We start from the raw sequence: 15,000 nt of genomic DNA, 5'->3' as shown, positions 1-15,000 counted from the left end.
TCTGTACCTGTCTGTGGTTCTCTCTCTCCAGGCCGACCTGTCTGTCTGTACCTGTCTGTGGTTCTCTCTCTCCAGGCCGACCTGTCTGTCTGTCTGTACCTGTCTGTGGTTCTCTCTCTCCAGGCGGACCTGTCTGTCTGTACCTGTCTGTGGTTCTCTCTCTCCAGGCGGACCTGTCTGTCTGTCGGTACCTGTCTGTGGTTCTCTCTCTCCAGGCGGACCTGTCCCTCGATGCAGCGTCTGGTCTCCAGGAAAGCTTGTCTCTGTGTTCTGTCAGACAGGTAGTGGATGAACAGACCGGCTGTGTTCATACACATGTAGAGCAGAGCCTTGGCCAGCACCTGCACACACACACACACACACACACACACACACACACACACACACACACACACATATACTGAAAACATTAAAGTGGATACAGACAACTTCTCATCTTTCCCCCCGTTGTCCCCTCTAGTGTTTCCAGGTGGTTTTGTTGTTGTTTGCTCTGCTGTCTCAAAGACATCAGATCTCTTCCTGTTAGAGTCTAGCTCTGTGCAACAGAACAAACCATCTGTCTGTTATCAACTCTTTGATCAAAACACAATATAGTAACTTTCACCACTGCTCATTTTAGAAAGGCCACTGCAAGAAAACCTGTTCTTTGTTTAGATTATCAAACGGACAATGGATCATTTGTTTGTTTCTGGCTGCTAGCGTTAGCGTTAGCAACATGGCTAACGTTGCTAACGCTAGCAGCCAGAAACAAACATAGTTAGATGTTTGTTTCTTTTGTTCCAGAAACAAACATAGATGTTTGTTTCTGGCTGGTCCTGGCTTGCTTGTAGCTCCTGGGTCGTTTTCTGGCTGCTAGCGGTAGCGTTAGCAACATGGCTAACGCTACCGCTAGCAGCCAGAAAACAAACCAGAAAATGTTAGCAACATGGCTACTGTCCAAACTACTACTGTCCAAAGCAAGAAACAATCCCAATTTGAACTAGAAACCCCGATCTCAGTGCTATGATAGAGGGTAGAGTTTCCACTGTCACTGCGGTTGTTCCACCGTCTGCCATTTCCGCTACTGGGGATAGCTACTGATAGCTACCGGACCTCTGTTGGTTGCACAATGGATGACTCACTTCCTTTGTGCAGTAAGTCGAGCCTTCATTCTCCCGGGAGATCGTACCCGGTGGCAGACAGAATTGCATAGTGAAAGCGAAGCTTATAGGAACCAGTCTAAACGCTGATGATGTCATTATTCTACAGACATTACACTGTGCAATCAACATTTACTTCAGAATGATAAGTTAAAGCAAAAAAGTTGTCTATAGAGTCTTTAAGGTCAATTTGTTTTAACTCAAAAAACAAAAGCTTTAACGCTGCTGAGCACTGAAATCATGTTAGTGGACTACAACACCCAGAATTCATTGCAGCTACGACAGCTGCTGAGTAGAGTGATCAAATTTGAAATTAAAAAAAATATGTCGATTAAGTAACTTATAAATAGTTAAAATACTGTTCACTCAGCTTTCAGAGGGTAGATACTACAGAAAATACTGCTTTAAAAATACTACAAACCAATCAGACAGAATGAAACGATCACCGACCTTCCTGGCGATGGCGTGGTCGCCGTAGTTACGGGCGACGTCCACCAGGAGGTGCAGCGTGGCGGTGATCGCCCCGGCAACGATGGACCAGAGCAGGGGAGGGGCAGCAGGGTGTAGGCGGAGAACAGGGTGAAGAGGACGTACCAGGAGTGATCCCTCTCACCGCCACCAACAACCCCGACCAACACCTGCAGAGTCTGAGAGAACCAGCTGACCAGAGAGAGATACCTGAGGGGGGGGGGGGGGGGGGGGACAGAGAGGGGGAGAGAGAGAGACAGAGACAGAGAGACAGAGACAGAGAGAGGGGGGGGGGGGGCAGAGAGGGGGAGAGAGAGAGAGACAGAGAGCGACAGACAGAGACAGAGAGGGGGGGGCAGAGAGAGGGAGAGAGACAGAGAGAGACAGAAAGAGGTTAAGCTATTTGTGGTGCTGATCACTGTATACCAGTAAAGCAACAACTGAATAGAACTGAACTGAATTGAACTGATTTGATTTGAAACTGAATTGAACAGAATTTAATTGAACTGAACAGAAATGAATTAAACTGAACTGATTTCAATTGAATTAAACTGAATTGAAATGAACAGAACTGAACAGAATTTAATTGAACTGATTTCTAACTGAATTAATCTGAATTGAAATGAATAGAACTGAACAGAACTGAATTGAACTGAAAATAACTGAATTAAACTGAATTAAATTGAACTGAATTGAATGGAATTTGAACTGAATTGAACTGAATTGAACTGAAAATAACTGAATTAAACTGAATTAAATTGAACTGAATTGAATTGAATTTGAACAGAATTGAACTGAATTATACTGAATTGATTTCAATCAAATTAAACTGAATTGAACAGAATCGAATTGAACTGATTTGAATTGAACTGAACTGAACTGAACTGATTTGAATTAAACTGAACTGAATTGAACTGATTTGAATTGAATTGAACTGAATTGAACTGATTTTAATTGAATTGAACTGAATTGAACTGATTTGAATTGAACTGAATTGCACTGATTTGAACTGAACTGAACTGAACTGATTTGAACTGAACTGAACTGATTTGAATTGAACTGAACTGAATTGAACTGATTTGAATTGAACTGAACTGATTTGAACTGATTTGAACTGAACTGAACTGAATTGAACTGATTTGAACTGAACTGAACTGAATTGAACTGATTTGAATTGAACTGAACTGAACTGAATTGAACTGATTTGAATTGAACTGAACTGAATTGAACTGATTTGAATTGAACTGAACTGAACTGAATTGAACTGATTTGAATTGAACTGAACTGAATTGAACTGATTTGAATTGAACTGAACTGAATTGAGAGACACAGAGGAGGGGAGGGGCAGAAAAGGGGGAGTTTGAAGGGAGGTAGGGAGAGAGAGAGAGAGAAAGAGAGAGAGAGAGAGAGAAAGAGAGAGAGAGAGGAGACAGAGAGAGAGAGGAGACAGACAGAGAGAGAGACAGATTACATGTCTGACTACATTTCCCAGCGTACCTCAGCCACTCCGGCGAGGACATCATCTCCCTCCTGGTCAGCACCAGCAGGCAGAGCCCCGCCTCCAGGACGATGAACAGGCCGGCCAGCCAATCACGGGCCACGCCCCCCCCGCCCAGCGCCGAGAGGAGGAGCTTAGTCAGGATGTCAATCACTATGGTGACGACCAATGAGGTTCTGCGCTGACCGGAGGAGAACTGCTGGTAGAGTTTCTCCATGTCTTGAGATCTGAGAGAGAGAGAGAGAGAGAGAGGGAGAGAGAGAGAGAGAGAGACAGAGGGAGAGAGAGAGAGAGGGAGAGAGAGACAGGCAGAGAGAGAGAAAGACAGAGGGAGAGAGAGAGGGAGAGAGAGAGAGACAGAGAGAGAGAGAAAGAGAGAGAGAGAATGTTTGTAACTTTTGAGGGAAAAAGCTTACAATGTACAAGATTGTGTCAGAACTACATTTCCCATGATGCCTCTCTTCACCATAAGGAGTGTCCCACAATGATTGTGCCTTTGTTTCTGCTGGGTGACAGTGTTCAGTGGCCAAACAGGAACTATCACTAGCTGTAAAATGTTTATGGTGCAACGTTAGCTAGCAGGTTTACTAGCGAGCTAAGTGAAGTCTTGTTGTTAGCTTTGCATGGAAAGTTCCCCGCTACGTATTTGGAACGTTCCAAACCAGGAAGTTGGGTCTTGTTTGTACTGAAGGGATTCTGGGTAATGTAGTGTGGTGAATGTAAATACGCTTCATCATGAGGAATAAATATCACTCAGATTTTTCTGTGTGTATTGTAGCGTATTTCGTGGGTGTGTGTTCTTACTTGAATGTGTGTTTCAGGGTATATTAGTGTGTGTGTGTGTGTGTGTGTGTGTGTGTGTGTGTGTGTGTGTGTGTGTGTTCCTACTTGAAGGTGTGCTGCAGCGTGGGGACGAACACGCCTCGCACCGTGGATCCCCAGGAGACGAAGAAGTCGGCGTCGCTGAGCGAGTCGTTCCTCTTGTGCGTTGCCGTGGCGACCCTCTGCACCGCCGGGTGGATCCGTGCCGCCGACGAGCGCCGCTTCTGCCAGATCCCCCCGCGGGACGCCTTGCTGCGGATCTGCCTGCCCACACCAAGGGAGGAATGTAACACCTGACAGAAAGCTTTCAGGTGACCTCACCCCCCCCCTCTGGCAGCCATCTTGGAGGTCCTCAGCTCTCTGAACAGCTGACTGTGTTTCTGTCTCCACAGAACTGAACAGACAGTTAATTTCTGTCTGTTTCTGACTGAACTGATCATTTCATCACTGATCCATCTGATTGATTTAGTGTTTAGATAATGTCAGCTTGTTAGCTAGCTAACCATAGCATCTGGTCAGCTAACATCACTGTCTTGTTGTTAACACATCTGATTAGCACACTAGCTAACGTAGCTAGCAGCAGCTATCCCTTACAAAAAAGTCACATGTGAAAACCCACATGTGAATTCAAAGCACATGTGCTCTTTGGACACGTTGGTTTTCCTACAGGTGAAATTTCCCATGGACATTTTCACCTGTGAACTGTCTCTTTGCATGTGAAATTAAGTTTTCACATGTGAAACAGATATTGACAGGTGAAAATGTAAAAAAAAAAAAAAAAAAGTTCACATGGAAAAGAAACATTTCATCTTTCATCTTTTTACATCTGAAGTAAAAACTGTCACATGACATCAGAAAACAACATGAGAAAACTGTGAAAACACATGTGTCCAGAAGTCACATGTGCTGTGAAGTCACATGTGGGTTTGCACATGTGACTCTTCTGAGAGGGCGTTAGCATGCTAAGGTTCACTGTGACAAACAGTTTGGACTCTGGAGCCAAGACTGTCTGTGGGTCCAACAGCTCCAGGAGGAGGAGAGGAGCTATATAGAGCAGTGTTTCTCAATGTGGGGTCCGGGGACCACCAGGGGTCCTTGAGGGGGTTCCAGGGGGTCCCCAAGCAAATTGATGAATGATTAAACTTCAACATTATTTCATTTACAAGAAGTTAACACAGTTAGAGAATGTAGAAGAATGACTGTTTTGATCATAGTTTCTCTGTTATCTCTCTACCTACAATACAGACAGTCATGGAGTTCTGGACTAAATCAAATCTGACAATAAAAATATTCTCAGATTTGGGTCCAAGAGACAAAATCTCATGAAATGGGGGTCCGAGGCCCAAATGTGGACTAAATTAGGGGTTCTTGATATGAAAAAGGTTGAGAATCACTGATATAGAGGAACAGATCTTTAACATCGTCGGTAACCTGTTGATGTCATCGATGTAGGCGTCGGTGACCGTGATGCGGTGCCTGGCTCCTTCCAGGCCGCCGGCCAGCTGCAGCGAGTAGAGGTTCCGCCGGTCGATGATGTTCCGCACGGCGTTCTGCCACATCAGCCGCTTCCTCTTCAGCGCCGGGGGGGCGGGGCTAACCTTGGCGCTGAAGCTGATCGGCGGCTGGAGCGTGACGTCGCTGGAGCGCCGCGCCGCCTCGCAGCCGCCGTTCTCCACCGCTTCCGCCTGGTCGCCCATGGTTACGCAGGCGAGACCGCTGAAGCGCCGCCCCTCTGCGACCTGATTGGTGCAGAGAACGCAGTACTAATACACAAAATATACAAAAATACACAGAAACGTCTACAGTTTACTGCCTACATGTATCTGACTGTTTAAAGGACAGCAGGGAATTTAAAGGAAAATTCCCCTACAACTCTTTAACGCTTAAAAATCAGCTGTTAGTGATGTTCTTCTCATCTCTGCCTCCATCCAGTAGTTTGTTGTGTTTTTCTTCTTGGTGGATAACCGGCCAATCACAGACGAGGTGACATCACCTCCAGATATTTCCAGTTTGATATGAGAAAATGTTTCAGGATGTAAAACCTCAGCGGTAAACATCAGGTTTTGGTGTCAGTCCCTCAGGATCAAAGAGCGAGGGCTTCTTTCTAGAGCCGCCATTTTGCACGAGAGACGTTCAACAATCATACAGGGAGAGATCCACCAGAGAAGAGGAGAGAGACCAGTTTCTCCACCCACAGGAGCAGGAGAGAGACCAGCATGCACTGCAGCAGAGAGACAGGCTGGGGGTTGAGGAAGGAGGTGGGAGTCAAAACGTGAAACAACTGGAAACTCTCATTATCTCACTATATGGAAGTTCACGTCCCTTCACTGGTGGTTGTCGAAAGGCATTCTGGGAAACGTAGTAAATCAGTAACTGCAGTAGAAGCAGACGAGGCAGGTTGTGGGTTTAAGTAAACGACAACACGTCATCTCAAAATAAAACTGAACATCACAGACTGATGAGATGAGGTGATGGAGATGGAGATGAGCTCTTCATGTATTCTCCAGCTGAATGAACTGAAGGAGGAGCATGAGGTCCTGACTTCACTGTCCTCTCCTGACTTCATCACTCCCTGCGATTACCGTCTGTTGTGCTGCGGTCAGGAGTCGGTTACCGGGCAGATCGAGCCAGGGGATCAGTGGATTGGAATCTGATTGGATTAGCCCAGGAATCCGGTCCGAACTGGCCCGAGGTCAGGGCTAAAAATGAGACGATCTGATCAAATGAGCAGGAAAGACTCAGAGCATTGAGTGTTAAAGGAAAACTGGTAACTAATGCATTTACTAACATAATTAACATGAAATAAACATTACCTAATGCAGTTGTTTATTGTACATTTAATATGAACACATCTTTGTTAATGTCACTGTTCATGCTTAATCCATGTAAAAATTAGTTAACAGTATAAACAAACATGTAAACATTAATGCAATTGTTCATGTGCAATTAACATGAACTGTAGTTATTCATGTTTAATCATGTTAGTAAATGCATTAGTTAACATTAGTTCATGAACACTTCATGTAAAGTGTCAGTCTGCGATGATGAATATGATGAAGTGTTTATTTCCCTCAACCTGCTTTCTTCTACTGCAGTTAGTGATTTCCTACATTTCCCAGAATGCCTTTCAACAACCTCCAGAGAGGGGGCGTGTTGCATCCAGCTGTTGTTTTTACATGTAGATGAAGAGGGAGATGGAGATAGTAGGAGCTAGAGAGTTATTTTGAGTTTTGAGACCCACCTTCACACTCCCTTACCTGTCTCTCTGCTGCATTGCATGCTGGTCTCTCTCCTGCTCCTGTGGTGGAGAAACTGGTCTCTCTCCTCTTCTATGATGGATTTCTCCCTGTATGATTGTTGAACGTCTCTTGGTGCAAAATGGCGGCTCTAGAAAGAAGAAGCCCTCGCTCTTTGATCCTGGTTTACATCCTTTTACATCCAGAAACATTTGTATGAACAAAGCTATTCATCAAGTAACGGCAATTTGAGACAACAGATGATTTTTGTCTGTTATTTGTCTCCGCCAACAAAAACATTTCCTTCAGGTTTCCACTACCAAGTGTTGCCAAGCAACAGGCGAACTGTTTCCGACTGCAGGCTAGCTGCCGCTTTCAGGTTAGCACAGACGAGTTCGGCTGCTTTCTTCCCCCTCGTCCTCCTCTGTCTGTTCATAATTCAGGTCGATGTCTCCATATCACTGTCTCTACTAGGTGTGAATGAAGGTAGAGTTTAGTGTGGATGTGTATTGGGAATTTCTGGTAAAGCATTTGTTTGTTGCACAGCACTGTATTGTCTGCTAGCAGTGCTAACCAGCTGGTTAGCTAGCAGCTACTCAGCTAACCTCAGATGACGTTGTCGTGATCCGCTTTTTATTTCTCCTCACAAGAAGCTCCAGGCAGCGGAGTGATACATGAAGTAAAACGTCCCAGTGCTGTTACACTGTATATCAGCACTCATGGACTGCCTCTTGTCCAATGAAATTACTTGACTTGAACTAACTGTTGTATAATTTCAGAGGAGTCATTCCTATGTTCCCCAGTTCTAGGGTTAGAGTTTAGGGTTTAGGGTTAGAGACCTTCAAAATAAAATAAAATGATAACCATTGGTTTTGTTGTGTTTATATAGCTGTTTTGAAGCCTTGTTCCAATAAAAAAAACTGGATAATATTTATGAAATATTTTAACTTGAAACGGGTCAAATTTGACCCGAACACAATAGGAGGGTTAATGTGTGTTAACAGAATATTGAACTGGGGAACTTAGGACCCTGGGAACATAGGACCTTGGGAACTTAGGACCTTGGGAACATGGGACCTTGGGAACTTAGGACCTTGGGAAAATAGGACCTTGGGAACAAAGGACCTTGGGAACATGGGACCTTGGGAACTTAGGACCTTGGGAAAATAGGACCTTGGGAACAAAGGACCTTGGAAACTTAGGACCTTGGGAACTTAGGACCCTGGGAACATAGGACCTTGGGAACTTAGGACCCTGGGAACAAAGGACCTTGTGAACTTAGGACCTTGGGAACTTTGGACCTTGGGAACATAGGACCTTGGGAACATAGGACCTTGGGAACTTAGGATCTTGGGAACATAGGATCTTGGGAACATAGGACCCTGGGAACATAGGACCCTGGGAACATAGGATCTTGGGAACATAGGACCCTGGGAACATAGGACCTTGGGAACTTAGGACCTTGGGAACATAGGACCCTGGGAACATAGGATCTTGGGAACATAGGACCTTGGGAACATAGGATCTTGGGAACATAGGACCCTGGGAACATAGGATCTTGGGAACATAGGACCTTGGGAACATAGGACCTTGGGAACATAGGATCTTGGGAACATAGGATCTTGGGAACATAGGATCTTGGGAACATAGGACCTTGGGAACATAGGATCTTGGGAACATAGGACCTTGGGAACATTGTAGCTGCTGGAAATATCTGAAGGTGCCAAGTGGAGGAAGAAGACAAACTCAATAAATTACTGGAGACAGAAATGAGAAGCAGCAAGTTGTTTTTAGAGCCGATTGATAAACTGATATTTTATAAATGAGGCCCATCGTTGGCCTTCCTTCGTTCTTTCTTTCCTTCCTGCTTCGTGTTCCTTATTTCTGTTTCCTTCTTTCATTCCTTCCTTCCTTCATCTCTTCCTTCCTTTCTGTCTTTCTTTCCTTCTTGCTTGCTTCCTGTGTTCCTTCCTTCTTTATTTGTTTAGTTCTTTCATTCCTTCCTTCATCTCTTCCTTCCACAACTGTTACCACTGTTCCCTGACGGGGTGTGTGTGTGTGTGTGTGTGTGTGTGTGTGTGTGTGTGTGTGTGTGCGTGTGTTGGACCTACTTGCCGGACAGTGTGTGTTGTCCAGATGGACAACACACACTCGTCTTTCTTGTCTTTCCCTCCGTCTCTTCTGTCATCTTTTCATTCTACATTTCCAGTCCAAGTCTGCAGCTGGCAGTTCAAACTCCAAACTGATGAATCCCAGAGCAATTTATTCTTTCCACCGATTAAAAAAGTCTTCTTCGATTTCTTCCAGAATCCTCTTTAGATTTGTTAGTGTTCTTTAAATTCTGTAGAATGTCTTCAAAGTGTAAAAATTATTCTTTACGTTCGTTAGTCTTCTTAAATTTATCTTTTTCACATTACATCATTCAAGTCTTCCTTATATTAAAAAAAAAGTCTTCTTTCATTTCGTTTTCTTCTTCTTAAATTTGGTAAAAATCTTCTGTTAAAAAGTCTTTTCTACATTTGTCTGTTTTAAAACAAAAAAAAAAACTGCAGATCGTCCGAATCCTCAGGGAGACGAGGACAAAATAAGAAGAAAAAATATCCTAAAAGAGAGAGAACGAGGGAAAGAACGACAGGAAACAGAGAGGTTTAGAAAGAGTAATTTAGGGAGAGAGGCAGGTAGGAGAGAGAGAGAGAGAGAGAGAGAGAGAGAGAGAGAGAGAGAAACAAGACAGGTGTAAGGAGAGAAAGGTAGAAAGAGTAAGAGTGAGTTAAAGAGAGAGAGAGGGATAAAGGTAAAGAGAGAGAGAGTGGTAGATGGAGGTAGAGAAGCTTTAGCTAATGAGCTGATGTCTCTATAGCAGATGTCTGAGCCTGCATGGCTGTGTGTGTGTGTGTGTGTGTGTGTGTGTGTGTGTGTGTGTGATCAGTTGGTCCTGGTCAGGTTAATCCTGACAGGAATCAGAGAGTGAGAGACAGATATCATTTATAGGGCAGCTTAACGCCACACACACACACACACACACACACACACACACACACACACACACACACACACACACACACACACACACACTCTCTCTCTCTCTCTAATCTGAAGCAGACTGGAGTCTCCCTGTGTCACGCAATCTGACCCGGTTGGAGGTCTGCCAATCCCATCATGCACCTGGGCACAAACACACACACACACAGCATTTGGAGAAGAGGGTGAGGGGAAATCACAAATGCAAGCTCAGTGTGTGTGTGTGTGTGTGTGTGTGTGTGTGTGTGTGTGTGTGTGTGTGTGTGTGTGTGTGTGTGTGTTGACGGGCAGCATTGTAAATCCGTGTACGAATCTTTTCACTAGAAGCGACTCTAGTGTGTTTTACTGTCTCTGGTCCGAGGAAACGAGCATCATGGGAAAAGAGAGAGAGTGAAGTACGAGCCACAACACAGTTTAGAAAAATATGTTTGACTCTCAAAATGTACAAATCATCCTGAAACTTCTGAACTTTCTTCTACTGTTTCTATTTGTTTTGGGGTTTTTTATTTACTGTTTAACAGAAGCAGGGACTCGAGTCACAGTTTTAACTGTTTGAGACTCGACTCTGACTTGGGTTCTGGTGACTTGGGACTCGACTGACTTGGGTTCTGGTGACTTGGGACTCGACTGACTTGGGTTCTGGTGACTTGGGACTCGACTGACTTGGGTTCTGGTGACTTGGGACTCGACTGACTTGGGTTCTGGTGACTTGGGACTTGACTCTGACTTGGGTTCTGGTGACTTGGGACTTGATTTGACTTGGGTTCTGGTGACTTGGGACTCGACTCTGACTTGGGTTCTGGTGACTTGGGACTCGACTGACTTGGGTTCTGGTGACTTGGGACTCGACTGACTTGGGTTCTGGTGACTTGGGACTCGACTGACTTGGGTTCTGGTGACTTGGGACTCGACTGACTTGGGTTCTGGTGACTTGGGACTCGACTGACTTGGGTTCTGGTGACTTGGGACTCGACTGACTTGGGTTCTGGTGACTTGGGACTTGACTCTGACTTGGGTTCTGGTGACTTGGGACTTGATTTGACTTGGGTTCTGGTGACTTGGGACTCGACTCTGACTTGGGTTCTGGTGACTTGGGACTTGATTTGACTTGGGTTCTGGTGACTTGGGACTCGACTCTGACTTGGGTTCTGGTGACTTGGGACTTGACTCTGACTTGGGTTCTGGTGACTTGGGACTTGACTTGGGTTCTGGTGACTTGGGACTTGACTCTGACTTGGGTTCTGGCGACTTGGGACTCGACTGAATATTCCATGATATTCCAGGAGTGAAGTCCAGCTGCGGCGCCGTGGAGATGAACTGAGGACAGCTGCCCCAGGGCATTGTGGGTATAATCAGGATCAAGGGCCTTGATAAGGCTGATTACTGGAGAGGAGCAGGTCACACACACACACACACACACACACACACACACACACACACACACACACACACAGTGATTGACAAACGAGTCGGAGAAAAGTGTTTTGTTTTTTTTCTTTTCATTTTATTATTCCAAAAACGATCCAGCAGCACGTGCACAATTCATCCGGTGTCGCATTTCACACAGAACAAAGACAACAAGCAGTGAGACACACACACACACACACACACACACACACACACACACACACACACACACACACACACACACACACACACTTCCATCCATACATATGACTCTCAAGAGATCTGCTGCAACACAGTGGCCTCATTAACACTTTTAACTTTTGTTAAAAGTGTGAAGCAAGTGGCCGACACACTTTTCACGCTGTCTGTGAAAAGTGTGTGTGTGTGTGTGTGTGTCTGTGTGTGTGTATGTGTGTGTATGTGTGTGTGTGTGTGTATGTGTGTGTTTCCACTGAAGGCGAGAAAAGTCATGGATTATGAGTTTGATCTATGACAAAATAGTGTTAACTTGAGCTAGTCGTCATGCATTCCTCTTCACACCACACACACACACACACACACACACACACACACACACACACACACACACACACACACACACACACACAGTCTCACTCTCTATCGCTCTAGTGTTGAGCCGGCTCTTATTTAAAACATGCCAAATCCGGACCACGAGTGATCATCGTACAAAATAAATACCGTACAGATATAACACGCAACACGCTCATATTTAAACAGACGGTAAATCAGTTGAAATGAAACTTGTGGAACATCAAAGCTCTTCTCAGGTTCCACTGTTCGTTTTTGGTTTTTTTTGACGTGATTTTTATCGATCCGATCGCAGCGAGACGCGTTAAAGCCGCTCTGTGTTTCACTTTAACTCCAATAAATCATCAGCAGACTAATTTAGAGACATTAATGTTTGTCCTGTTTCTGCTTCACCTGGTGGATCTGGAGGGAAATCTGCTGGATCGCTTTACGGCACAAAACAGGAAGAGGTCCTGTTCAAGTCGCAAGTCGCCAGAACCCAAGTCAAGTCCCAAGTCGCCAGAACCCAAGTCAGAGTCAAGTCCCAAGTCACCAGAACCCAAGTCAAGTCCCAAGTCACCAGAACCCAAGTCAAGTCCCAAGTCGCCAGAACCCAAGTCAAGTCAAGTCCCAAGTCACCAGAACCCAAGTCAGAGTCAAGTCCCAAGTCACCAGAACCCAAGTCAAGTCCCAAGTCGCCAGAACCCAAGTCAAGTCAAGTCCCAAGTCACCAGAACCCAAGTCAAGTCCCAAGTCGCCAGAACCCAAGTCAAGTCAAGTCCCAAGTCGCCAGAACCCAAGTCAAGTCAAGTCCCAAGTCACCAGAACCCAAGTCAGAGTCAAGTCCCAAGTCACCAGAACCCAAGTCAAGTCCCAAGTCACCAGAACCCAAGTCAAGTCCCAAGTCGCCAGAACCCAAGTCAAGTCAAGTCCCAAGTCACCAGAACCCAAGTCAGAGTCAAGTCCCAAGTCACCAGAACCCAAGTCAAGTCCCAAGTCACCAGAACCCAAGTCAAGTCCCAAGTCGCCAGAACCCAAGTCAAGTCCCAAGTCGCCAGAACCCAAGTCAAGTCAAGTCCCAAGTCACCAGAACCCAAGTCAGAGTCAAGTCCCAAGTCACCAGAACCCAAGTCAAGTCCCAAGTCACCAGAACCCAAGTCAAGTCCCAAGTCGCCAGAACCCAAGTCAAGTCCCAAGTCACCAGAACCCAAGTCAAGTCCCAAGTCGCCAGAACCCAAGTCAAGTCCCAAGTCGCCAGAACCCAAGTCAAGTCAAGTCCCAAGTCACCAGAACCCAAGTCAAGTCCCAAGTCACCAGAACCCAAGTCAGAGTCAAGTCTCAAACAGTTAAAACTGTGATGGATCGCTTTACGGCACAAAACAGGAAGAGGTCCTGTTCTGCTGGATCGCTTTACGGCACAAAACAGGAAGGGGTTCTGTTCTGCTGGATCGCTTTACGGCACAAAACAGGAAGAGGTTCTGTTCTGCCGGATCGCTTTACGGCACAAAACAGGAAGAGGTCCTGTTCTGCCGGATCGCTTTACGGCACAAAACAGGAAGGGGTTCTGTTCTGCCGGATCGCTTTACGGCACAAAACAGGAAGAGGTTCTGTTCTGCCGGATCGCTTTACGGCACAAAACAGGAAGAGGTTCTGTTCTGCCGGATCGCTTTACGGCACAAAGCAGGAAGAGGTTCTGTTCTGCCGGATCGCTTTACGGCACAAAACAGGAAGAGGTTCTGTTCTTCCAGAGCAAACGGAGCTAAAGCTGAAAGAGTTTCTGGCAGCAGATGGTGGAAGGAGGGAAAGGAAGATGGAGAAATCACAATCAATATTTGATGATATCGAGCATCATGATATTTTGTGAATATCGTGATATTTTCCAGTATTGAATCTCGCCAAATTGAGCAAATGACACAAAACAGCCATTGTTTTTTCTTGAGTAGTAAGAGCCTAGAAATCTGATGTGATTTAGAAGAAATAAAACAAAATAAAAAACTGAACCCTCCTCTACGGAAGCCGAGAACGGCCGTGCTTGGAATTATTTTTTTTAATGCCGTTATCTGGAGATAACGAGATAATCAACCCGTTATAACGAGAAAACAAAATGTCATTTCCTCCTATTACTTATAATATTTTTCAGAGATAAAGCTTGACAACTGCAGCAACTGATTTAAGCTGAAAATCGTAACGACACATTTATGCTTCCTGTTCAGTTCTGAATCCTCCTGACAGTCATGACAGTGATCTGAAGGCTGAAATCAGCTGTGATGAAATGAACCAGACATTTTCCAGTTCTCCATAATTATCTCTTTATAACAAAAGTCGTTTTCTCGTGATAATTTATCTCGTTATCTCGAGAAATCGGCCTTTTGTTTTCTGGAGATAACGAGATAAATTAACTCGTGATCTCCAGATAACGGCATTAAAAAAATAATTGCAACCACGGCCGTTCTCGGCTCCCGCACTCCTCCCACCCCGCGACAATATTGTATATTGCGATATTTTAGCGTGACAGCGTCGGGGCTGATGGGAAATGTAGTCTGAATGTGGAGAAACATTAGAACTAACAACACTTACTGGAGTGAGACAGAGAGCGATCAGCTGTTTCCTGACATCAGAGGCAGAACTGTTCATCTGATGACTGACTGATGGTTAAAACACACAGAGACACTTTAAACTCCTCAGTCTATATTTAAAAGTCAATTTGAGATCAATAAATATCTTTCTGATCAGATCTAAAGATAAAAATCACATTAAAAAGCCTCTGTATTGTCACCACGTTCCTCTAGATACATATATAAAAATATAGGACTATTATGGGATACCGTGCCGTCTGTCAGGTCTTCACTGTATGAAGTGCTGCTTTACGCTCGCGGACCGA

The 15,000-nt window shown here is 45.0% G+C and overlaps 1 protein-coding gene and 1 pseudogene across 1 annotated transcript; one reads left to right on the top strand and one right to left on the bottom strand.

Moving 5' to 3' along the window:
* The window catches only part of LOC139638465 (adenylate cyclase type 8-like), a 17,154-nt pseudogene extending 11,530 nt beyond the window's left edge, over positions 1-5,624 (bottom strand).
* A 774-nt stretch (positions 5,625-6,398) lies between these two features.
* LOC139638464 (uncharacterized protein DKFZp434B061-like) lies at positions 6,399-13,640 on the top strand. Its single transcript, XM_071512604.1, has 3 exons — positions 6,399-6,565; positions 12,502-13,508; positions 13,595-13,640. Exons 1-2 carry the CDS (start codon positions 6,399-6,401, stop codon positions 13,475-13,477), a joined length of 1,143 nt encoding a protein of 380 aa, XP_071368705.1. The 3' UTR covers positions 13,478-13,508; positions 13,595-13,640.
* Positions 13,641-15,000: the final 1,360 nt, after the last annotated feature.

The sequence above is a fragment of the Centroberyx affinis genome, unplaced genomic scaffold (genome assembly GCF_046629955.1).
Source record: "Centroberyx affinis isolate AG114_WGS23_722 - 3 ecotype Tasmania unplaced genomic scaffold, CSIRO-AGI_Caff_v1 ptg006376l_1, whole genome shotgun sequence".
Lineage (NCBI taxonomy): Eukaryota > Metazoa > Chordata > Actinopteri > Beryciformes > Berycidae > Centroberyx > Centroberyx affinis.
The sequence above is the reverse complement of the archived record's forward strand: the minus strand, read 5'-3'. Positions and strand labels throughout refer to the sequence as shown.